Source organism: Pleurodeles waltl, chromosome 2_1 (genome assembly GCF_031143425.1).
Source record: "Pleurodeles waltl isolate 20211129_DDA chromosome 2_1, aPleWal1.hap1.20221129, whole genome shotgun sequence".
NCBI classification, from domain to species: Eukaryota; Metazoa; Chordata; class Amphibia; order Caudata; family Salamandridae; genus Pleurodeles; species Pleurodeles waltl.
In genome coordinates, this window is record NC_090438.1 from 507,641,875 (window position 1) to 507,667,355 (window position 25,481).

Consider the following 25,481-nt stretch of genomic DNA (forward strand, 5'->3'; position numbering starts at 1 on the left):
CTATAATTACTTACTCATTGAGTTCTTCCTCTACCTTGGGTTCTTTGAAAGATCCTATAGTCTTGTAACATCTTTCTGCATATTTCATTATGATGACTACTGGTGTTGCAGGATTCATGCCATGTTTATTGTTCAAATTTCTTTATCGAAGATTTTAAGAGTGAGGGAAGGGAAAAGGGAAAAAGACAAAAACACAGCAGGGTGTCACAGCACCCAACAGTCCCCGATGAGAAACAGGCAACAGGCTGGTCCCCCCCCTGACCCAACACCACTCTCCCCTCCCCCCAAGGAGCGCTAGCTTATAGTCACGGCTGTGGGACTAAGAATGGGATCTCTAACACTTACTCGCACCCGTTCACGCTTCAGGGAGTCTCCTTTTCTTGTAAACAAAGAAGTCGCAAATATCTAGGACATGTCAATTCTCTAAACTCCCCGGAAAGCAAAGCCAAGAGGGGGTGCCATAGCCCCCTATAGGAGTCCCCTTGTCACATAAGGGATAAGGTGATCTTTTCCATCCACAGGATCAACAAAATTCTATATAACCATCCTAGCTGCATCAAGATCTGAGGCGTTCCCCAGAGAGTCAGAATGTTTTGGAAAGCTGCCCCCAGTGCTAGACAGATCTGTCGACCCGCATGGATTTGAGCAGGAACGTTAGGGGGTTTGGGAGGCCTAGTATGATATATGCCAGGAAGCCTGGCAGTTGTGTGTTCATGTGAGTGTCAATGTCTTGTAAGATTCCCTCCCAGTACATGGACAGCTTTGGGCATTCCCATAGGATGTGGGTCAAAGTGCCTATACTGTTGCACCCCCTCCAGCACAGAGGTGATCGTGTGTGGTCCATCTGATGACGTCGGGCTGGGGTGAGATACCAGTAAGTGGCTATCTTTATCGCAGTCTCCATGCCCGCGGTGCAGCGCGCTGTATGGTGTGCACGTAGAGGATCGCCTCCCAGTCCCCCGGTGTCAAAGATCGCCCCAATTCTGCCTCCCAATGAGCCTGACTCGATATTTTGGGGATCGGGACTGCCTGCTGGAGTAAGTCATATAGCTCCGATATGATGTGTTTGTCTGATTTCCTGGTCAGCAACCATTTTTCATATTGTGTGAGGGGGGGGGCGACTTGCCTTCTCCCTATTCGAGGGGTGTGACACCCAGTGTCGAACCTGGAGGTAACGCATTCTCTCCGTCTCTGTAAGAGACTTGGACCTTCTGAGGGCTTCAAAAGAAACTATGCCCCTTTTGGCAAACAGATGTCCGATGGCGTGACGGCTGGGGAACATCCAGTCCCGGTAGGCATTGCATTCCAGGCCCAGGAAGAAATTCAGGTTCCCCACAATAGGCGTCAAGGGGGACGGAAAGGAGGTCAGTCCGCTCGGTCGGGCCGTCTGTCCCACACCTTCATTGTGGCTCTGGTAACAGGGGACGAGTACAATCCCCATGGCCTATGGTGGCGCAGTAGGAATGGAATCCCCTACAAGGAAGTGCCCGCCACCGCACGGTCCATGAACAGCCAGCACTTGTCCGATTCCGGTCTGGACCACGCCACCAGGTACCTTAGCTGCAAGGCCTTGTAATACTGCCAAGCGTCGGGATTCCCAGGCTTCCCCTGCTCGGGGCTTGACATGCCAGGAAGCTGGCCATTCTGGGCCACTACCCCCCATATAAAGTGGTTGATTTTGCTCTGTAGCGCCTGTAGGGTGCCGGGCGGAGGCTCTGCCGGTAGCACCTGGAAAAGAAAGAGTGCCCTGGGGAGGACCGACATTTTAACAGCAGCTATTCTGACAGTCCACGAAATGGGATATTGTCCCCATTTTGCGAAGTCAGCCCTGACACCGCGCAGGAGAAGCTGGTAGTTCCCGGACACAGTTTTGGATACTGTTCTGGCTATCTGGAGACCCAGGTATGGGACAGAGTCCTCCTGCCACCTAAAGGGATAGCGCTGCTCTAATTCGTTCACCGTCTCACTCTGGAGCGAAAGACCAAGTGCCTGGGACTTTGATAGATTTACCCGGAAGCCCAACACCTCACCGAAGGCCTCGACTTCCTCCAGGAAGACCAGGAGGGCTCCCAACAGGTCGGCGAGTGTCACCACAACATTGTCTGCATAAAGAGAAATAGTGTACTCTTCCCCTCCAAATCTGACCCCTGTAATTTCGGGTCTGTCCCTCACTCTCTGCGCAAAAGGTTCCATATATAGAGCGAAAAGTAGGGGGCAGCGGGCACCCCGGCGAGTCCTGCAACTGAGAAGGGGGCAGATATCACCCTGTTATCCCTGACGGAGGCCTTAGGCTGGCTGTAGGCACCCACTATCCAGGCCCGAAACCGGGCCCCAGGCCAAAGTGTTCGAGTGTTGCGTGGCGGTGTGTCCATTGGACACAATCAAACGCATTCTTGGCATCTATACTAAGCAACATTAAGTTCCGCCCTGCAAGGATGCTCATAAGCAGCTTAAAATCAACGTTTAGTAATGATATAGGTCTGTAGGAGCCACACTCCGCTGGGTCTCTCCCGGGTTCCGGAATGACCACTATGGCTGCGTCCATCATAGATCGTGGCATGTCCCCAGGAACCTTGATGTTGTTAAAGAGTCGGTTCAGGATCGGCCCCAGGCTACTGCAAAATGTTTGGAGAAGGATCCAGGAAAGCCATCTGGCCCCTGGGACTTCGAGGCCTCCACTTGGGCTATTGCAGAGATGACCTCCTCCAGCCTGATGGGGATCTTGAAAGGGGCAGCCTCCACTGGCGTCAATTTAGTCATGTGGGCCTGTTCAAGATAACGACGTGTGGGCCCCCGATCGGCCCGCTGGGATGAATACAAGGCCTGACAGAAGCTGCAAACGGCTCAGGCGATCTGTGTATTGCTCATTGCCACCGATCCCTCCGGAAGGCTCAAAGCTGTCACCGCTGCCAACTGGCTCTGGGCCCTATGTCTAGCGGGCAAAAGGCAGCTGCATCTGTTGTCACCCACATAGTAGGATTGCCGCAGATGGAGAGCCGCGTGTTCAGCCCTGTACATGTCAAGCCCTGCCATCTGTAACCGAGCTGCACTGAGTTGTATCCAGACTCTCGGGACCCCGTCATTTTGTGTATCCTTTCAAGCTCCGTCACCTGCTGCTGTAGGTGTGGTCTTTTCTCACGCCTGATTTTATTATCCGATGATGAGATTGCAATAAACTCCCCTCTGATCACCGCTTTCCGTGCATCCCACGAAAGGGGTAGCGGGGTGCCAGCCATATCATTAAATGCCAAGTAAGTGGAAATAGCTTTGGGAATCTGGGCAACCACCTCCGGCCTCATCAAGAGTGTGAACCTGAATCATCAAGAGTGGGGCTCATCAGACCCGAGGGGGGCTTTGAGTGCGAGGATCACCGCTGCATGATACGACAGTGCGCAAGGTTCTATCTCTATGTCACCCATCCTCTGTTTGATTTCCTGGAACCCAAGAAAAAGTCAATGTGAGCGTAGGTCTTGTGGACATGGGAGTAAAAGGTGTAATCTATAGTGGTAGGGTGTCTGCCCCTCCAAAGGTCCCTAAGCCCCCACCCCTCTAAGCTCTCCAAGCCTCTTGCATGCATGGCCCCAGTCCCTCTGTACCATGAGGTGGATCTGTCCCACTCCTTGTGTAAAACTATGTTAAAGTTGCCCCGTATAAGCACCTGCCTATCGTGGGTAGTCATTACCTCTGCGAGGGCTCCAAGAGTGAACCCTTCCTGACCTGCATTGGGAGCGCAGCTAGACGCTATCACCATCTGGGTCCCCCCAATGTGAATTCTATAAGCCAGGTGTTTTCCCCGTATCTCGGCAAACCTGTCTCCCACCCTCCCCTGTAAAGAGCACGACACCAGAAGCGTGACCCCTGTCACCTTACTCCTTCCAGAGAAGAAGTCTTGTGTGGGAAAGGCTCTAGACGGCATTCTATGCTGATCCGAAGAGACCAAGCGGGTCTCCTGGAGGAAATATATGTCCACACCCGAGTGTTCTAGGTATGAGAGGATCACTCTGCGCGTGATTGGGTTTTTCAACCCCTTAACAGTAAGTGTAACAATTTTTACTAACATGATGTGAGTGGAGCAATGTCGACCGGTGCCTCCCGGAGTGGGTCCCATTGTGTTCAGCCTGATGCTGGGGATCTTAGTCTGGATCTAAGTCCTGTCTGTGTGGCTACTGCTACTGCTTATTAACACTGCGCTCCCCTCACCCCCCCAGAAAAAACAAAACATACTGAAACAACATGGTCAAACAACCCCATGAAGGAGAGCCGGATAGACCGGCATAGCCTGGAGGTCAAGCTTCAGTCCAGGGTGCCTGCGCCCCAGGCATTCCGTTGATCGTTGGGTGACCCCCCCACCCCTATCCCTCACCTGATACTATTACAGTGGCTTTTAGGCCCACAGCCCTCACCCCTTGTCCTTAGCAGCTGTCTTTCTGTCCTTGTTAAGAGACTTCAGGACCGCTCTCCTTTCGGACCATGGTTCACTGTCCGGCCTGGATCCTGCATGCGATACAGTCTGCCAGCATGCACGTCTCCTGTTTCTGCGTTCCACTGTGGGTGAACCCTGGCTCCCCCTGTGGGGTCCTCCAGCTGTATGACGTTGTAGGCCTCCTTCAGTGAACGCAGTTGGTACAGTTTACCCTCCCAGCTAAATATTAGCCGAAAGGTATGACCCCAAGAGTAGGGACCTTTTTTGTCTCATAGGTGAGAGGTTATCGGTTGAAAGTCTCTCAGTTTCTGGAGGGTAATGGCGGCCAGATCCTGATAAAGGAGAAGTGTGTGACCCCGGAATTCAGGGGATGTTGCTCCCTCACCGCCCGGAGTATGCATTCCTTCAGAGGGAAGTCGTGGATTGGTCGGCGGAACGCGAGACAGCCTCGGAGGGCCCACCCTGTGGACCCTATCTATGCGCACTTCCCTCTCAGAGGATTCCCCCAGGATTTGGTGAAAGAGGGCCTGCACATATGATAGTATGTTTTCCTCTTCGGCCCCGGTCCTCTGCGTGCGTCCGAAGTTCTATTTGCTGGTCCAGCAACCGAAGGATTTCCTCTTGTAGCCTCTGGCGTTTTCATGCTCTTCCAGAGTCGCCACTCTCTCGTCTACCTCCTCAAGCTCCCGGCGCACCACCTTCAGGTCCTGCGAGAGGTCCCTCTTCACTGCCTGTATGTCGTCCCGGAGCAATACAAAGAGACCTTCTAAAAAGAACCTTGTAATGGGTGTCCCTGCATCCTCTTCCGTCTCCTCCTCTCTAGTGCTTTCCAATCTCAGGGTCATCCTCCTCCGTTTTGCCGGCTGGCGGCTTAGTTAACATGTCCTCGACGGATCATTTTTCCCTCGTATGGCCGCCATTGTCCTACACCCCGCTGGCACAGCCCCTCGGGCTTTGTGCCATTCTCCTCTGCGCGAGGGGTGTGCTGGTTCCGCCAAGACTCTTTCTCACAGCTCAGCGGTTCACTGCCGTGCTTCGTCTGGCACCCAGGTCCAGGTGGAGCCACCTCCGCCCGATCCGCTTTTCCTGGGGGACTCCCCAGGTCCGCCACCCGCCCCACCTGGCTCTCTCTCACTCCACTTTCTGGGGCCCAGTCCCCCACTAGCCGCCAGAATTCAGGGGGGCTCTCCCCTCCAGCCTTCCTCAAGCAGGAGGGGTTAGTAGAATCCAGGGCCCCGCTCGCCTCCCTCCGCACAGACAGGCAGCCCTCCGGCCGTTCTCTTTCCGGGCCTCAGCGTTGTCTGCCTCTTCGCACTGGGTCCGGGGCCCCCCCTTCTTCACACACTGGGGGCCCCTCCTGTGATGCGGCTCCCTGGGCCCTCTCCCGCGGCCTCCACATATTTGCCTGGTGGGGGTAGCTTGCGTTACTTTTTGGGACTTTTTGGGACCTCCACCACCTCCTGATCAGGCCCTGGGTCCACTATCTGCTCCTGGCACGCCGACCAGTCTCCTAGGCCGATCTGGCCTCCACCCAAGCGCACAGGGTGCCGGGACCCCGATCCCCGCTGTCCACCACTCCTTCCTCTGGGGCCGACCAGCAGGCCTCGTCCCAGTCCTCGCTCGTTTCTGCGTCCCGGCAAGGGAGTGCTCCTGCACCTTCTACGTTCACGCCGCCTCACAGTCACAGTGCAAAAAGCATGGTTCTTGCCCTGCCCTCAAATAATTTTATTTCCCAATTCTCTAACTCCCCTGCCATTCTTCTCCTATTTCCTCCCTGCAAACCTTTGCTCAGCACCATGCACATCTATATTATAAACCACCACTCTTGCTGCCACTCCCCATCACTCTCTTCTTTCTTCTAGACTACTCATTGTAACACACATTCTTTTCATACACAGCACTCTTGCTTAGAGGCTAGGTTTAACAAGATCCACCACATATATACATAAATACTTAAGCCATTCAACAAGTAATTTTATGATTATGTAAATACAGTACCATGTCTTATACAGAAAGCTGGATACAATGTTTATGTAGATTTGTAGGAAAGCACCCTTGTAGCCCGTACAAGGTAGCTTTTTTAGGAAAGGACCCTTTTTAAGCATGGTTAGTCACCACTTTTTTTACCTGGTGTCTGATGTGATTTGGACTGAAAATGCTGTGGGTTACTGCTAACCAGGTCCCAAGTGCCAGATCTCTTTCCCAGAACTGCACAGTTGTTTCCCCAATTGGCAAAACCTTTAGCACCCTCTGTCAGTCCCTAGCAAATGGTACCCCTGGTACCTAGGGCCTGGGGCACTAAAAAGGGTCCCTAAGGGCTGCAGTACAAATTTTACCACCCTAAGGGACTTCTCACCAAGCACGATGGGTTGCCATTGCAGGCTGCGTGTCTTGGTGTACACAAAAGGGGAAACACAACATGGCACGCAGTCTGTGTGCCATGTGCCCTAGCACTGCATGGCATATGTGTAAGTCACCCCTCTAGCAGGCCTTACAGCTTTAAGGCAGGGTGCATTATATTACATGTGAGGGCAGATTTGCCCCTGCTATGCCTTTGTAAATTCTCAGAAAAAGTAAGTGACCAGGGGAGCCTTTTTAAATACAAGTGCTAAACACTGGGCACTACCAGTTCCCCAGCTACATGATGGCTTCACTAAAGAGAGGGATGTTTGGTAGCAAACATCTAGTATTGGTGAACCCACACTGATGCCAGGGTTGGATTTACCAATACATGCACTCAGAGGGCACCTTAGAGGTACTCCCTGAAAGCCTACTAATAGTGCATAGAGTGACTGGTCCTGACCAGTCCAGCCACCTTAGCCACGTTTCTGACCACCTAAGGTGACAGCCAGCACTCTCGGAGGTCAGAGACAAAAGCCTGCACTAGGCAGGGGTGTTGACACCTCCTCCAGGCAGGATGGACATTCCAGGTAAGGAAGGCTCAAAGACCTAGCCGCCTTTGTAATGCAACCCAGGTCCCTCCAAATGGCGAAGATGACTAACCCCCCTGTCCTGACCCCACTTCTTGGTGGCAATACAGGCAGGAAAATTAGTTAGATTAAGATGTGTGCCCACATCATGCCCGTCCCATCCCTAAGGTGGACGAGCTGAAGTGGACAACACATTTAAAATTCCTCCATCTTGTTTTCGATGGAATTATACCCCCAGGGTCAGGAGTATGCCCACTAACCAACGGAAGTGGTCATGGAGAGGTTGTAGTCACCCTAAAGGTGGGCAACCCATTGGCTGCCACCTGGCACTCCCTGTATCACCCCCAAATTGAGTTTTTAGGTGGCACCCCTGAACCCAAGAACTCAAATCCTCATGACCTAAGAAGCCAAAAGACACTGAAGAGTCGCATCCACAGAAGAGGAGAAAAGAAGCAGCTGATCTGGTACCAGCCCCACCGGCCTGTCTACAACTCTCAACGGACTCTGTACCAAAAGACGGCTTGTCCTGCAGCTGAGCCTCCGGACGTCCAGGAGGTTTACCTGCCTTCGAAAAAGACTCAAGACTCCCGTGAGCAGCAGATCTGCTCCCCAACCAGCTCTAAGGAAAATACTCTGCAGCCTCCGGAACTGCAAAGACCCGACACCTGAAGTCACCACTGCACCAGTGTCACCGACCCAGGTGGGAGTGGAGCGCCGGTGCCAACAAGGTTCCCCAGCTTCCAAGAGTCTGAGTCCATCATGGTTTCACCCCTCCTAGACTCCCCAAAGTCACCTGCAGCCTCTGCATGCAGGCCTCCTCTCCCACAGCCTCTGGTGAGAGAAACCACACACCTGAAGCAACCACTGCAACTGTTGCCTGCGGCCCGATCCGAAGTAGGTCCTTGGTGCCAACGACATCCCCCAGCTCTCCTGAGCTTGAGTCCGCTGTGGTTTCACCCCATATGGATTCCACAGTGACATCTGCAGCCTCAGACCACAGGAACAATCAACTGCGAGTGCTCCTGGATACCGAAAACCAACGCCAAAGGACACACCCCTGCATCAGTTGACCCTGGGCTTTGGAGAAGAGAACCAAAGGTACACCTATGTCCCCAAGCACCCCACATTTGTTACTTACCTGTTGGTTTTCCCCGACTAGCTTCCTAGCCAGAGCCTGCAGCCTTTTTCCCAAGGAGAGCAATACCCATTGAAATATATTGGGCATCCGATGCTGTACTACACCTCTACACCCTGCCGCCCCAGTGCTGCCTGGAGTGACCTTTTGGTGTGGTTCTGACCCTTGCCCACTACTTACCTTAAGTCTCAGAAATTGGTCTCATATGTCGTCGTAAAGTACATGTTTGATGAACTTGCTTTCCTCCCATAAGTTAACACTGAAGAACTCAAACGTTGCACCAAGTGTCCACTTTTGTAAGTGAAAAGTATTTATGCTTAAAAACGTGTTTACCTTGTAACAAAGTTCTTGGTTTTAAAATAAATATGAAAAGAAGTGTTATGTTTCTAAATTGGTCTCTGATTTATAGAGTGTGAGTCTCATTTATTGCCTCTGTGAGAATAACAAATGTTTGCACTTCCCTCTGAAAGGCCTAACTGCTCGCCCACACTACCACAAAATAGAGTGTTAGTATAATCTACTTTTGTCTCTACAAACCAACTGGGTATCCACTGGACTCTGCACGGCAGACTTCTTTTTAGTGCACCATGTAGGATGCCAGCTTTCTACAAGCCTCACTAGAAAACATTTTCAGAGAGTGACCCCACGACATTTCAAATAATCAGGAAGGTCTGTAAAGACGTACCTGATCAAATGATCACTTGTGCAATTCTGTTTTCCCCTTTTAGTGTATTTTCTTGTCAACATCCTTGTTGTTCAGGCCTCTTTTGCATTCCATGGTTTCAATTTAATATTCAACTTCCCTTCGTCCTAAATTTGTGTTCAGGATTTTTTGTGCTTTATAAAAGAAATCTGACTAAGTTCATAAGCAGGATAAGCAGGTATGCATCTCAACTTTTACCTGTCTCATGGAAATACTTTTTTCCCTTGTAAGTTTTATTTGCAAAGTCATTATTGTGGGTTACACTTAGTAAAATGCTACCCTTTTGATATCTAGAAATAATAAATGAAGAAAACGACATGTTTTAAAGAGGTGGGATGTAGTTTTTCCTATTGTGTTAACATATGTCTTTAATTGACATAACGCTGAAATTCTTTAGGGGAGCAAATGCATTATTTCTACTACGTACAGAACTAACTGTTCAGCATCAAAAGTTTGATATCAATTAAAACATACAAAGATTCCTAACACTTTTTGAGACAAAATATCAATATGAAAAAACACAAACTACAAAAAATATATTGACAAAGATAATCATCGTTCAATGCATTCACTTCTGTACACTAGAACAGGTGCAAATGCTTACTGATAAATCAAATAAAAAAGTCTAATATGCAAAATGATTCGTACTCGAATTCGAATTTCTTCACACATGCTTAATCTTTTAACAGTGTTCTTGGTTCCAGTCTGCAGGATGACTTTGGGGGTGCTGGCTCTTGACCATCTGATGTTGAGAGAAAAGTGCAAATGCAGTGCTTCCCCTGTTAAGACCTGTAATAAAATAGAGAAGAAGTGTTTAAATGTCTTCTTGTTGTATGCAAAGAACACGTAACCTACCACCTATCAGTTATCACCAGTACCATATGCAGAGAGGCCAAAGTACAGGCAGCAAGATGGATGCACACCAGTAAGGGTCCGCAGGTCATGGAGACTTAATTCATACAATAGAGCAATAATCCTGGAAGGCAAAAACTGCCTTGCACCCTTGTGAGTGAGGAGGTTCCACTTAGGGCTAGAATTAGTGAAGAAACACTTACAGGCAGCTTGGAGACAATCCTGGCACCTGAACTCAATCCAGACCTTGGAGGACTACGACGTGAGAAAACTCAGCAGCCAGATGGGCCTGATGAAGAGGACCTGGGGAGCTGCCTGGATCGTGGGAGGTGTAGAAAGGAGGTGCTGGGCCAGCTGTGGCTCCAGAAGGTAGCAGATCTGCATCCATGTAACTTAGATAAGCCATAAGCAACCTGGTAACACTGAATAGGCCGTGCTGGAGAGCAGAACGGGGCAGCCTGGGGTGCTCTAGCAATGTGCAGCTTTGGGTGAAGGGATGCACCACCTTCTCTCTAGTGGAACTGTGCTTCGCAAAAGGCAAATTGACAAGGGCCCGACAAATCTGCCTGGAGTTTGCTGAAGGGCACAGCTAACACTGGTCTGCTAATGAACCCTGCTCTTTCCTTAGCCAGATTACTGGGGGGAGCAAGGCAGGATCTGCATCAGTCTAACTCTTAACACATGAGATGTCCTAGGCTCACCTCATCCAAACACTGGCAGCATGCATTGTGCTGCGGAGAGACAATGCTTTGTGCACCATGTGCCCCAAATGTGAGGTTACAGGCAGTTTTCTGGCCATCAGACGCCTAACCATGAGGCAGACGCAGACACTGCTAAGCAGATTTGGCCCAACTCACTGCATGAAACTGTGTTTGACCCCACAAGCTCACACCTACCCAATACAGAACCTCCTCACAGATAACTACTGGCACATCATTGGTATACAGCCTAAGTTGGCTTTTGAAAACAGGTTTTCTACCCGGCCCACCCGGCACAGCCCCCTGATGGATGGGGTCTACTTCTAGTTCAACCAAGACCTGGATGAAGAACATGATCTACAAATGCTACTTTTTGATATGATAGTACAGCCTGACTAAAATCAACTCCAAGATCATCACCAATACGGACAGGATGGACATGATGAAAAAGCATCTTAGAAAAACATGGAGGCTGGCACATTGGTCATATTCAGCAGAGAATCTGAGACATTGAGAATGATGCCTATGGATTAAGTGAAAACTGCTGCACATGGAGGAACTGCTGGAGTGTTTCAAGTGATGAACAACGACCTAGAGGCCCCATCCAGCTGCAATAACTTATGTTCCAGAGTCAACTGCAAATAACAGAATCAAGGACTACATGGAGGAGCTGGTTAAATTTATGTAAGCATGATATCTTCACTACCATGTTTTTAGTAGAGCATACACACAGTTTGCTAGGGCCTTAGCTGTCTTCTGGAGTGCCAGCCGGCCCTGTATTAGCCAGGCTGATTAACTTAAATGACCGGGATATGATTATGCTTATAGCAAAGAGGCAACAAAACCTTACACATGGCTGCAATAGCATCTGTATGTACTCTGACTTCACAGCTGCAGTCCAGGCTGCAAGGTGGGAATTACTGGCAATAAGAAGACAGGAGTTCAATCCGCCTTACTCTCTACCACCAAGCTTCAAATCTCAATTAAAGGAAGGCAGATAAGTTTTTGTTTTTTTAAGGTTTAAAAACAAGTTTTATTCGGACGTAGCCCTAAAACATAGCGCAAGTCAATTAAAATTATAATTAAATCATTACTTCAAACAAAATATACTCACAATATAAAAATAGGAGTATCATCATCTCATGTTTCTAATAAAACATACAGGACAGCATTATATAGTACAACAGCAATCCTCGCAACATCCAAAAATGCAACTAATTGCATTTCTTGGGGGTGCGAGTCTTCCTAATCCTAAGTACATATTAGATAACACTTGCATATTCTTTACCATATAATAATAAATTAAACACGATTTGATCCTTGTAAAACTACCTTTGATTAACTGAACATCGCATATCAGCACTCTCACCCCTTGCAAGGCTTCAGAGAGCCCCATTAAGGAACCCCGAATTTCATTTAAAAATCGTCCTAAAGCATGTGTCACATTCAAGAATCTCATGTCTACCAATAGATTGAGAGCTTGGTCCCGGTTAATAACATTACATTCCCTAACAATTGGCTTTATAAACTTTTTCTGTTTATCTAAGAACCACAAGCAAGCCAATAAAATAGGTTGGACGCTACATTTTACTTTGAGGCCGCATGTACATAGGCCCAAATCATTCCTCATTATGGCTTGTTTTCAAATCCATATAGCATGGGCTTAGCCCAACCCTGAATTTTAACACTGCATTTCTTAACTTGGGATCAGGCACAGCCTCTATATAGGGAAACATATCCTCATTTCTCTACCGACGCACATGAACTGGGTACATATTTTACCGTCCAAATAACATACATCTTCTCTGGCACTTTTATTTACCATGACGCGCAGCTCCTGCTTCGGGATTTGTTCTCTGCGCCGCTGATTGGAGGCTAAACCCAAAGTAACACAGATATTCTCTAGCCGACCTCTCACTTGGTAGGCCCAATTCAAATCACTTATCCTTATTTCCCTTTTACATAGGTAAGCAATTTTGGGGATACCCTCTTCAGAAAGACTCAACCAAAATTTAAATGTGGCTTGCATTCCCAAGTAACTCCACGCCATAATTTGCCATTTAGCCCTTATAGCCTGGATCATACTTGAGGGGGGAAGCGTAAGCAGTCGCTTCACATCAACTACCAGGTACCAGGAAAATGCCCCCTTCCTTTTTCCCCAACACCATTATTTTCGTCTTATCCAAGTTAACTGTAAGCTTTTTACTCTTAACCAGGTTAACTGTCAGCTCTTTTTAGGCAGTTAAGAAATAGCACAATTACAGTCACCTTGTTTTGCTCCTGGCACACCTGGCCAATTGCTTATTTATCAAGCAAGAGCTGACTCGATTATCTGGATACTGGCAACAAAATTCATGGTTAATGATTCTGCTTTTTTTTGTTTTCTTATCTTTGCTAGCATGTTACATTTCTTTTTACTATAGGAGGATTGATTTAAATAGCATGGTGATGAGATTCGGGTATGTATGTTGGTGGGCGGAAGTATTGTTTATTTCATCTGATGGATTTCTTTCATCAGAGTAGGAGGAGGGAGTGGGAATCAGAGGGTTTGTAACCACCAAGGCACCTACTAGGTTACCTGCCCTTCTTTAACTAGGCACCCCTCCCCATGTAGATTGACAAGATACATGTCTAGAACATTGTCCAAACTCGCCCTACGATCTTTCTGCAACACTCACTCCTGTTAACATAACACGAGCCCCATTAAAATTCTACAGTGGAATGTGAGGGGCCATGGGTGAGCATGTAAACCATAACAGGTACTGGCATACGTTAATAGAGCTGGTATTGATATTGGTATGCTACAGACACACACCACACGGACCACAAACTCAGAGCTGGATGGGTTGATAAAGTAATTGAGGAGTCATGTTCTTCATATGCCCAAGGACGAAAACCTGTGATTCATAAATGTATGCCCCTGAGAATTAATTGATCATTGAGACATGAAGAGAAGGTATGTCATTCTTCAGAGTACCTTAATGAGTAAAAGCATTGTTATAGTATGCACTTGTGTACCACCAGATAGGAGCGAATATTAAGCAGTTAAGTTCACAAGTGAACATTTGAGGAGGAGATATAAGTATAGTGTTGGACTATAAATCTTATAGGTCTAGCTGAAATACTTAGCCTTCACCTTATGGAAGCCTCACAGCTGCAAGCAGTCACAATCGATTATGAGATAGTTGATAACCAGCAAATTCAACAACTTGGACGACTAGAAGGAGCATATACCAATCCTCCACCTCACTCCTGGCTCACGCTTGACTACTGGTTGGTTACCAGAGATATTGTCACCTGTAGTACCAGCATCAAACACAAACCTAACATAACTATCTGATCACGCCCATGTATTGTGTGAAATATCTATTTCAAGGTCACACAACAAAGCATTATCAGACTATTTTTGCTCTTAACGAACACTCAATAACAAGTGCCACAATACTTTGGGAGGCATTTAACAAAGCAATTTGGGGATCTTGATTCTCAAAAGGGGTTTCTGGGCAATCAGAGATCAGCTACAAAGACTGAATAGTGAATTCTGCACTCTAAAACTAAAGCACTGTGCCTTGCTGCAATACATGTATAATGAGTGTAGTACAGGACGTAGGCAGAAAGGGAATTAAACTTTCTTGGCAGCAAGGCCAAAACCAGATTGTATGGTGGAGGGGCACAGACTTGGGTGCATACTTGCATCTTTCCGTATCCCTGGGCCAGATCAGAGATTATAGATATGAATTAAATCGTATATGAGTTTGCTGGTTTTTACGAATAGTTACATCAATCCAAAACATCGCCCTCCTTAGATTACACCATTCCTGGACAGGCTTAATTGAGAAGAGCCCTCAGACTATAAAGGGACTGCAGGTGAGCATGCCCCAGAGTTGATGACCTACCAGCCCAGTACACAAAGAATATGCCCTCATCCTGTCTCCTCACTTGCTGGCTATATATGAAGAATCCAGAAAGTCTTGGCACCCACCCACCTCCACCACAAGAGGCCCTTATTGGCACAATATTGAAACCTCATAAACCTTCTAACTGATGTGGTGACTCCTATCACCAATACAGCAAACTACTGACCAAACATCTTCCAAACAAAATTTGCCTGCTGCTCCCTTATCTGATCTAACCAGAGTAATCAGCTTTTATACCTGGGCGATCCACGTCCATAATCTCCCTACTAACTTAACCTTGATACAGTAGATAGAGTCTCCATTAATGCAGAAGTTGTGTTTCTAGACGCCACCAAGGTTTCTGATTCATTAGAATAGAAATACCAATTTCATACTTTAGAATGGATCGGATCCAACTGCAATTTCATAGGCTACATCAAATTGCTGTAAACAAATACCACAGCATTCAACCCAGAAGAATGGTCTGCAGCCTGCTCCATTTGCTACAAACAAAGCGATGGGACAGGGCTTCTACCCAACCCCCAACTCTCTTACACTCTTAGCAATTGCGGCTAAGGCTGCTAGATTCAGTAAGCATAATGCAGAGAGAGACATTGGCTTAACTGCCAGAAATCAGGTCATCTTGTTGTGTGCCAATGACAATACCTTTTTTAGCCAGGAACCGTTCTATAAACATAGCACCACTGATTCAGGATTTTGTCCACTTTGAATATCTTTCTATAAACTGGTCCAAGTTATTTATATTCCTACTCACTTCTACCACAACTGAATACCCTTTCTAAAACCCTCTGAGGTGGTCCACCTCAGTTGTAAAATTCCTTGGTATCATGATCAGCAGGGTTTTTGATACCACTGTGTTGCGAGGCCGGTGAAGTACATAATCCAATAATGTTCAGGAAATAAACTGTTGCTTGAGCCACACCTTCTATCTTATATATTTCAGATAACTTTACATAACTGTGGATGCCAGTAGTGTTGGCATAGGTACTGCTTCAACTGACTGAATGTATAGCAATGATTACACAACTGCATTTACATCTTGAACTTTAAAACCCTATGAGGATCAATATCCGGTCAAAGAAAGAAGGATGTTGACTTGCTCTTTGGCAGTAGAAAAATGTAATCCCATTTGTGGAGAAACATGTTTCTTATCTACATGGATCACAAATCTTTGGTTCCCATTCCAAAAGGGACTAATGTTGCTCCTTGTAGGGCATCTTCCAGCTTAATGTGACTTTCTTCTAAATGAATGGAACACCATGATGATGTGCTGGTTGTCTCTCATGTTTGCCGATGCCTGAAGGCATGAAGGACAATTTGGAGGACAATGAGGAGAATGTGGAATATCTATTGTCAAGTGCTGGTTGGTTGCCGGTTAAGGACATTGGAAAGAATGAATGAATGTAGTAAATGGAGCCTCACAACATCAGGTAAGTAGAAAAGAGGCTTACATTTTGCAAATGCATCACCCACAATGAGACACGTCTGGTCAGCTCAGATCCCCCATAACAACATCCGGTTGCTGCTGGAATCCTCACCCACCAGTCCACACGTCCTCAAGTCAATGCTTAAAGCATAACATGTAACTGTACATTTACATTGCAATACATGAAACTTACATCACATTACATCACATTCCCCCTTATAAACCAAATTAACCAAATGAAAACACAAAATTGTAAATAAAGATTAATACCTTACAAAATCATTAAACTTCTTATGCCCTTTTTTAATATGAGATCCAACAGGACTCCTGACTTCACTATCTGGTGCTGCTGAGGACAGACACTGATCAACAGAATCATTGACTTCAGCATCAACATTTTCCTTCACTATCTGTATTTTATCCACAGGTTTTAACCAATGTGCCCAATCAGATTCAGCAATGGAATAACTTCTCTTCCGTATAATGTTGGCTTGTTGCTATGTAAATCTTACCAATTGCTTTTTATTTCACCAACTTTTGTCTACAATCATTGCGCCACTCTTACTGACTTGATATACTTGCATAGAAAGCGAGAATTTGGATTCACCCATCCAAACTCGGAATCGCTCACTGATCAAAACCCAGGGCCCAATATATTTTAGCTTTCTTCAAAGCCACATTTGAAGCAACATTATCCATGTTTAGTTTCACATTGCTATTGTCCTTTTGCACTTGTTCTTTCAGCCAGGTTAGAAATAATGATGTCTACACTCAACTCCCCCTTCACAAAGAAAAAGGAGTAACCCCAGTTGTACAACACGGAGAAGCGAGTCCACACTTTTTGTTTGATATAGTCACATACATCCAAACCTGATGCAACGTCAGTCTGCAGACCTTTCTTTATAGGTTTGTTTCCTCACTCAACTAAACCATTCAATGACAGTGAATATAGAGCTTACATGTGTTTAATGTCATGGCATGACAAAAATTCTGAAACAAAATGAGTAACATGGTCAGTAACAATAGTTTAGAGGGAACCCTTTAGTAAAACTCTTTGTTCGAGATATTTTATGACTCTATCAGTACTGGGTGATTCAATTAAATGAAAAATACATCCAATTAGAAAAGCAGTCAACTGTATCAGATATCTTATACTACTTGCTAGAGCACAGATTAGACATGAAAAATCTAAACATTGTTTTTCTCACACTGCATCAGGTAAGGGAGCTGGATGCAAGGATGTTAAACTATTCTTCCAGTGTTTATCAGATAGAAGGCAATCTGGACATTTGCCTATCATGAACCTCTCCTGGTTGTATATTGCAGGTCACTAATATTTTCATGCAAGTATCCATATGTCCATGGTGTGCCTTGGATATGATGATGTTACGCAATTTTGTAGGTGGATCCCCTCTTACAACTCTACCATTAATCACAGACAGTTCTCCTGCGACTTGGGAGAAAGTTTTCAGTTTACCAACTAAACACCTGTTCTTAGGCCAACCATGTACAATATGTTCAGTGACCTTACCTAAGGGTTGATAAGCCTCCATCCAGTCTTTTTCACTCAACACCAAAGCATATTCAGCTACAACATTGTGATGCTATTAATTGTGTTTGACCAATGACTGTGTTTCACCATTGCGCATATTAGTTGCTCAATGTTCACCAGTAGCACATTATATGTTTTGTTCAGGTTAGCTGCCTATTGGCTTTAACGCTGGTAGACATTGCAGTTGAGACATTGCAGATGAGCAGTGTTTTTCCACATGATAGACCAAGCTGTGTTTTTCACACCAGACTAGACCTGATAAGAGAGAGTACATTTGGTGTTTTCCTTTCTGCTCAGCCTTGGGAAGAGAAGGGGTCTAGGAGATCTGGCCAGTCTCCAAAGGCTTGCGTAGTTTTCCTGAGTCTGAGAGGAGAGGGCCTGTTTTTGGAACGATGGCTCTGGGCAAGGGCAGAGTTAGTTAGATTGAATCTGCTTGACTTCAGACAGGAACGGAGACGTCAGTTGCCTGTCTCCCGTTTGGGTAGAAAATCTCTTTCTCGCAGTTGAACGGAGTCATCAACTTGCAGGTCCCAGAAAGATGAAGCTGAGTTATAGGCCCTACAGCCTTGCCCTACGGTGATGTAATTATGACGCTTTGCTTTGAAGTTATGCTATAAGATAATCACATGTATTTGCTGTGTACATTGCAACTGAGAAGTACTTTGATATATTTTGCTGTCATTGCTGAGACTACTTTTGAACATGTGCTGTTAATTTACTAATTTCGTCTCTCAGGAACCTCGTGGTGAAATAAAAATAACAATAAATGTCTTCTTTAAACTCAGAAGTGCATTCCAGAGAGGTTCTGTAAGCTCGGTTATGAGATAAGAGCAGGAAAGCAGAACAAACATCCACTAGAGTCACACAATCAGCATCATCCACATAATATTCATCATCAGTGTCTTCTAGGGGCATGCAGATAAAAAAATCTGGGAGGAAATTTTTTAAGCCTGACAGATGTTTTATTACAAAACTGTATTTTTTTAAATTGGAAACCAATCTGGTATGTCTGGCTAAAATGTTGAATATGTACACCAAGGAATTGTGATCAGTGTGCAACTCAAACTTACAACCCCAAACATAATTCCTCAACTTTTGCACAGCCCCCCCCCCCCCCCACACACACACATACAGACCAGTGCCTCACGCTCTATGGTACTATATTGTCTTTTCTATTACTTAAGTCATCTTGATGGAAAGCAGTTTGTTCTTTACAGCCACTTTTCGACTCAACACAGCATCCAAATCACAGAGACTTGTATCCACAGTTATGATGGAAGTGCAACCTTTGTTGAAGAGGAAATGAAATCTGAAAAAAAGTGACATCAGACATTGGTAGAAAACAATATAAAATCATATGTGGTGAAAGAGCAATTCACTTGAAAACAGAATACACGATCAGCAAGGTCATAGTTAAAAGAAAACCCATGATTGTGAGCCTGAAAGAATTTATATTCTTAAAGCACACAGGCATGTATTCTGTTATCTCAGTAAATTACAAACATGATTGAAGAATGGGAGCAGGAAATTGAATTAGCCTAGGGTATGCAAAAACTGAGAAGCGATATCGGGAGCAGAGCAATAAGGCACACACACAACTTCACAAGCACTCAAGAGTAACAAGTTAGTGAGGCATTGTTAGAATTGTTGTAAATAATGTATGAGAAATAGGTTATAGGTTTAAAGGGCGATGTGATTTTGCAAAAAGTATGTAACTGCTAAAGTTAATTATTAACCTTTTGTAAATGTTAGTACTGCTATAAATGTGGCAGCCTGTGAGGCAGCAAATTAAGACCAGCTGTCTTCCTATGTGGGGATAGCTACTCTCCCTGCCGCAACAGTAAAAAGCTGTGTTTTAGCTTGCACAGAGGAGTCCTGTCTTTTTTATCATTTTGCCCTCAACCAACTGCTGCGACTGGAATACTGTCTACTCCTGCTGCACAGATCTTTGAGCATCTCTTATGAGGTTAGCAGACACGTGCTCTCTCTACAGCTCTGCCTTGTCACGGGGGGTAGGGATCCAGTGACTGCCAGGAGGGTAGAGGTTAAGAGCAGGGTCCAGGAAATAGTGACAATCAGTTGCATGTTTCAATAACAACATCGCACTTATTACAGAAGAGGAAGATGTAACAGGAAGGGTAGTTAAGGAACAGAGCTATGCAGATGATATTGGAGGGAATGACTATACAGACAGGGCTGTTAGTATTGCACGGTGGGCAATATCCCTGGCGACCCCCCTCCCCAGGTCGATCTTGGCCCCGGGGACTCCATCCCCCAGGGTGTGGCCTAGTTATTATTATTTTTTGGGGGAGGGGGGCTGTGCAGGCTGATCACAGCCTCAGGACCCCATGCCCCAGCTTAACTATTATTTTTTTGGGGGGTGAGGGGGCTATGCGGCCACCAACCCAGGCCGATCTCGGCCCCGGGACCACATGCCCCGGTGCCCGGCCTTGTGACCTATGTCACAATGTTAGGGACCGTGGGGGGAGCCTGAAGACCCCTATGCTCCCAGCTGGCTCCTTGTCTTCTGGGGGAGCCAGCATTGTTGTCACAGAGAGGGAGCTGCCCCTTTTAGTTTTTTTAATCTTTGCCCCAGGAACGTGGTGGTCCCCGGGGCTGCAGGGGCCCACCCGCACACAATCACATCAATGGGCTAGGGATGTGGCATCTCCAGGGCTACAGGGGGGTCATGCGCCCCCCTGCACAAAATTACATTAATGCCCCAGGGAGGTGCCGGTCCCTGGGGCTATAGGAGGGCTATGTGGCCCCTCTGCATACAATTCCAAAAATGCCCTTGTGTGGTTGCGGCCCCCAGGGATGCGGGGCCGGCCACGTGGCCCCCTGCACACAATTACAGTAATCCCCTCGGATGTGTCTGTCCCTGGGGTTTCAGGGAGGCTGCATGGCCCCCCTCACACAATTACAGCGATGCTCTGGGGGAGGTGGTGGTCCCCAGTGCTACGGGGAGCCGGGCAGCCCCCTCACATTAAAATAGCAATGTCCCCAGGGCTTCAGAATAAAGAAGCTCGGGAGCCTGCGCTTTTTTTTTTTTTTTTTTAAAGTTCCCCCAGATTTGCGGATCCACCTTGAATCGCAGCAATTTTTTTTTTTAAACAGATTTTTAGCGCTGGGGGCCCCAAGCTGCCAACACTACCTGGTTGAAGTGTTGGCAGCAAATCAGAGTTGTGCATTTCACTACACAACCTTGTCATTATTCGCGAAGTCGTCGGGGCAAGAGGTATACAAATTTATTTACCCTTCAATTTCTCAAAAACTCCCAAACACATTTACACCAAATAAGCAAAAGCATAATCTGCATAGCTTTCTGCCAAATTTGGTGTAATTCTGTCCAGTGGTTCGGGCTGTAGTCGTGTCTAAAAGTCCTATGGGAATTAACATAGGAAACACAACTTTTTTGACCCTCCCCTTTTTCTCTAACCCCCCCCCCCCTGACACATCACCCTGAAACTTTCCGTGCGCAACAAGAACCCCCAGGGCACTTTCTAAAAATTCTTTTGTGAAGATTCATCAAACGGTGCCAATGATATAGGCAAGTCAAAAAAATGCTTTTTCTGTGGAAATACGTTCCTAACTATAACTAACTACTGGCGACCGCCAGTAGGTAATATACCTATTGGCAAAAAAAAAAATATGCTGGTGATTCTTGTTGCGCATGGAAATGTAATGGGGTGATCAGCCAAGCGGGAGCTGAGAAAAAGGGGCGGGGGTAAAAAAACATGGGTTTCCCATGTTAATTCCCAAATGAGTTTTGAACACGACTACAGCCCAAACTGAACTACATCAAATTTGGCAGAAACATAGTTGTCGATACACAGATTACGCTTTTGGATATGTGGTGTTCATCCATTCAGTAGTTTATGAGAAATTAAGGAAAATCCAAATTTGTATATCTATGGCCATGAATAAATTGTGAATGTTCGCAAATGCACGCGCGAATAGAATCGCTGTAATTGGCTGGCCACAACCTGACTAGAAAGTTGCAGCCACCATTTTATGTTATTGGAGAGGGTCCCTGGGGCTGAAAATAGAAATAAGTGGTGTAAGGGGTGTGATATAGGGGTGTTTGAGGGTCAAATTATGGTTTTAAAATGTTTTTTCTTCATCATGCGTGATATTCTTGAATTTTTGTGAATATCCTTGGATATTCGAGAATATACAAAAAGAAAATTATGAAAACATTCATACTTATTCATACACACATTCATTTACACATACATGCACTCAATCAATCAATCAGGATTTATAAAGCGCCGTTAATCACCCAATAGGGTATCCATGCAAATGTAGGTCCTTGAGGCTTATTCGCACATCCAGGTCTTGAGGCCCTTTTGAAATTCCGGAAGTGAGGTGATGGAATGGAGGTGCGTGGGGAGGCTGTTCCAGGTTTTTGCTGCAACATTAGAGAAGGAGCCTCCACTTCTGCTTCGGTAGATGCGGGGAGTATGGGCAAGTGGAAGGGGGGCAGAGCGTAGTGTTCTCGATGGTTGGTGGAAGTTCAGGCAGTAATTAATATACGTGGGTCCTTGGTTGTGTAGTCTTGAGTGCATGGGTCAGCAGCTTGGATTCGCATCTCTTCTGTACAGGGAGCCAGTGGAGTTGCCTGAGGTGAGATGTGATGTGGGTTAATTGGGGAAGGTCGAGGATGAGTCTGACTGTAGCGTTCTGTATAGTCTTAAGTCTCCATAGGAGGTGTGCGGCGATTTCCAAGTAGAGGGCATTGCCGTAGTCCAGTCAGCTGGTGATGAGGGTATGTGTGACGGTGTGTCTCATGTGTAGAGGTAGCCACTTGAAGATGTTATGTAGCAAGCGCAAAGTGCTGAAGTAGGCGGAGGAGACGCACTGACCTGTGACTTCATGGTGAGGCTGTTGTCAATGATGATTCCAAGGTTCCTGGCATAGTCAGAGGGAGTGGGTGTGGGTCCTAGGTCTGATGGCTACCAGGAGTCATTCCAGGAGACTCATGCGCTCACTCACAGACCCACTGTCAGAGACATGCCCTGTGGCCAAAGGCTGTGCGTGGCACAGGGTTGGATGGTTATAGGGGCTTGGCTGCAGGGCCTAGTTGTAGAAGGCTGGCCCTCTATGTAGTGTGCAAATCACTGTACACTGTGCCTAGGGTCCAGGCAACCATACATTGGTTTACAGAGGTAAAAAGTAGACTATCTAATACTCTAATTTTCAGTTTAGAAAATGCCTCAGCTCTGTGCGTAGTTATGCACCATAGTAATCAATGGAGAAATACTTCAAAAATACATATAAAATCAGGCAATGAATTTACCAATGTCTCCTCTCAGTTGTAGGTCGAGGTCGTTGCTGGGCCTGTGGATCAGCTGGAGAAGTTGGGAAGGCTCCCGGTTTCGGCGGGAGCAGTTGCAGAAAGTTTTTGGAACTGGTGCAAGGCCACTGTGGGGGACCATTTGGAAAAGAATGGCAGAGGTGGACTTCAAGGTGAATCCGATGGGTCCCTTTGGAGTTTCGAGGTCACAAGCAGTGGGGGACCCTTAGAACACAACTGGATCTTTGTTGCAGGGAACAGGGCGGCCGGGCGCAGAGCAAAATCGGTGAGCCAAAAGCTGTGAGCAAAGGTGCCCTTGGAAGCAGGAGGTAGGTCACTTTGAGGACCGTTTGCAGGTCAGCAGGGTCCCTCTGGTGGGAGGTCCTGGTGTTTTCTGAAGTCCCTCAACTGGGGCTTACTCCTGGTCCTTTTGCAGTCTGGAGTAGACTGTCCTTCTGGGTGTCCGACGCTGGGGGTCCTGTACCTCTGGCTATTGCACGGTTCAGGGACTGGAGGATGCAGTGCCACCAAACTTGCAGGGTTTGTCCTCTGGGTCCGCCGGTTGAAATTTGGTCCGGCTGTGGTGTCCAGTTCCTTGGTCAGCAGCTGGTCGGTGAACTGGACTACACTAGCTTTTGGGTCTTTGATACTAAAAGGTGATGCTCTGAGAGATCTTTGGCGATTTTTAAGAAGAGTGGAGGTCCTCTGAGGGTTTTTTAAAGTCCGTCAGATGTCTGAGCAACCCCTCAGTGGCCATTGTCGAGTCCTGGGTGCAGCAGGCAGGGTTTGGTGTCTTTTTATTGATGCAGCAGGACTTCAGTTCTCGAGCCTTGGGTCTTTTTTGTTGCTGGTCTTCTTGTGTCCTTGGAATCTGAATCTCTGGTCTAGGGGTGCCCACTAAATACTAAATTTAGTGGGCGTTTAAGAGAGTACCTAGTAGTGACCAATGGGTCATCTACCTTAGGGTGGCTACACCCGCTATGTGACCACTTTCTGTGAGCAGAGGTCACTTCCCTATCCCTGATAGGCAATTTCCCTACCACGCAAGATGGAGGAAAATGAAATGCAGGGGTCACCTTGCATGCAGCACCTTAGGGGTGGTGCAAGTGGTGGAGGCTACTACTCCTGTCCTTTGTGTGTTTTCCCGCCAAAAGAGGGAGTTTGTAAGTGAGACAGCCATCTGCTGCTAGCAGCAGACTGCGGGGTCCAGTTAGCAGCGCAGTGCACATTCCTGAGGAGGGAGGTGTGACACCTCCACCCAGGCAGGGCTTTGTTCTAGGACCCAGAGAGCAGGAGCTCCCACCCTGGCAGTCCAGAATCTTGTCCAGTGGTGGCAGGCTGGTTGTGACTGGCCCGCAACCATGCTAGTGTTAGTAAGCTTTGCAGGGTTCACATCTAAAGTGGTCTCTGGGTACATTTTGCAATAAATCCAATACTGGTACCAGACTGTATTTATCCTACTGAGTTGTTTGATACCAAACAGCCCAGAGTTCAGAGTAGCCATCATGTAGCTGTGAAACCCGTACTGACCAGTGTACAGCACATGCATTTAAAATGGCTGCTCTGTTCACTTACTATGTCCCAGGTTTGGCAAGGACACAGTAGGGTCATATTGCTCAGGCGTCTATGCCCACTCTTACAGTATAGTGCACCCTGCCTTGGAGCTGGAAGTCCTGCCAGAGGGGTGACTTAACTATATTGCATGCAGTCTGTGGTGGACAGGGCACACAGGTTGTGTGCCATGTCGAGTTTGCATTTTAGGATTGCACCAGGACACTCAGCCTGCATTGGCAGTGCTGGGTGCATCTGGATGCATGTCCCATGAGGGTAGCACAATCTGTGCTGCTGTCCTCAGGGGCCTATCCTTAATACCCTGTACCCTGAGTACCTAAGTACCATTTACTAGGGACTTACAGTGGCAGCGAAAGGTGTTGCCAATTGTTTCAATACCTTTGCAATTTTAGGGCGAGAACACTGGCACTGGGGACCTGGTTAGCAGAATCCCAGTGCACTCCAGTCCAAGTAGCATTCAGAAACCAGGCAAAAAGTGTGGGGGAAAGGAGATGTGAGTACTACAACAGGGTGCCAGTTTCACACATTGGCCACAGGCCAGGCCCTGTTGCCAACTTACATGGTGATTGGATTAACGTATAGTAATTAAAATGATGTTAAAAAACCATAGAAATTCACTGAAAAAAGGTTACAGGGACGTTATGGTAAGGTTCTGAATTTACTCATACAAAACCATAGAAATTCAGCAGTTATAGTTAGAGTTATTTAAATTTCTTATAACTTGCGTCCTACGGTAACTATAACTCGCTCCTTCGCCACGCACAGCTAATTAATCCACATATTATATCATTGATGACATCTTCTTAGGCATCTTTGATATTATTCCTGCCACATATGCAATAAAGTTATTGATAAGAAATCTGTGCATGGCAACGGCGTGAGTTATAGTTACTTTAAGGCACGAGTCATAGTTATTTGACATAACTCTTGCAATAACTCTATATATAACTATAACTGCCGAATTTCTATGGTTTTGT

The 25,481-nt window shown here is 46.6% G+C and overlaps 1 protein-coding gene across 2 annotated transcripts in view; it reads right to left on the bottom strand.

The window, feature by feature from the left end:
- The window catches only part of LOC138265803 (zinc finger protein 684-like), a 185,528-nt gene that overhangs the window by 143,995 nt on the left and 16,052 nt on the right, over positions 1-25,481 (bottom strand). For both annotated transcript variants that reach the window (XM_069213864.1, XM_069213871.1), the window contains exon 2: positions 9,840-9,980. In XM_069213864.1, coding sequence (XP_069069965.1) covers positions 9,840-9,863 — 24 coding nt within the window. In that variant the 5' untranslated portion in view covers positions 9,864-9,980. The remainder of the gene's footprint in view (positions 1-9,839; positions 9,981-25,481) is intronic.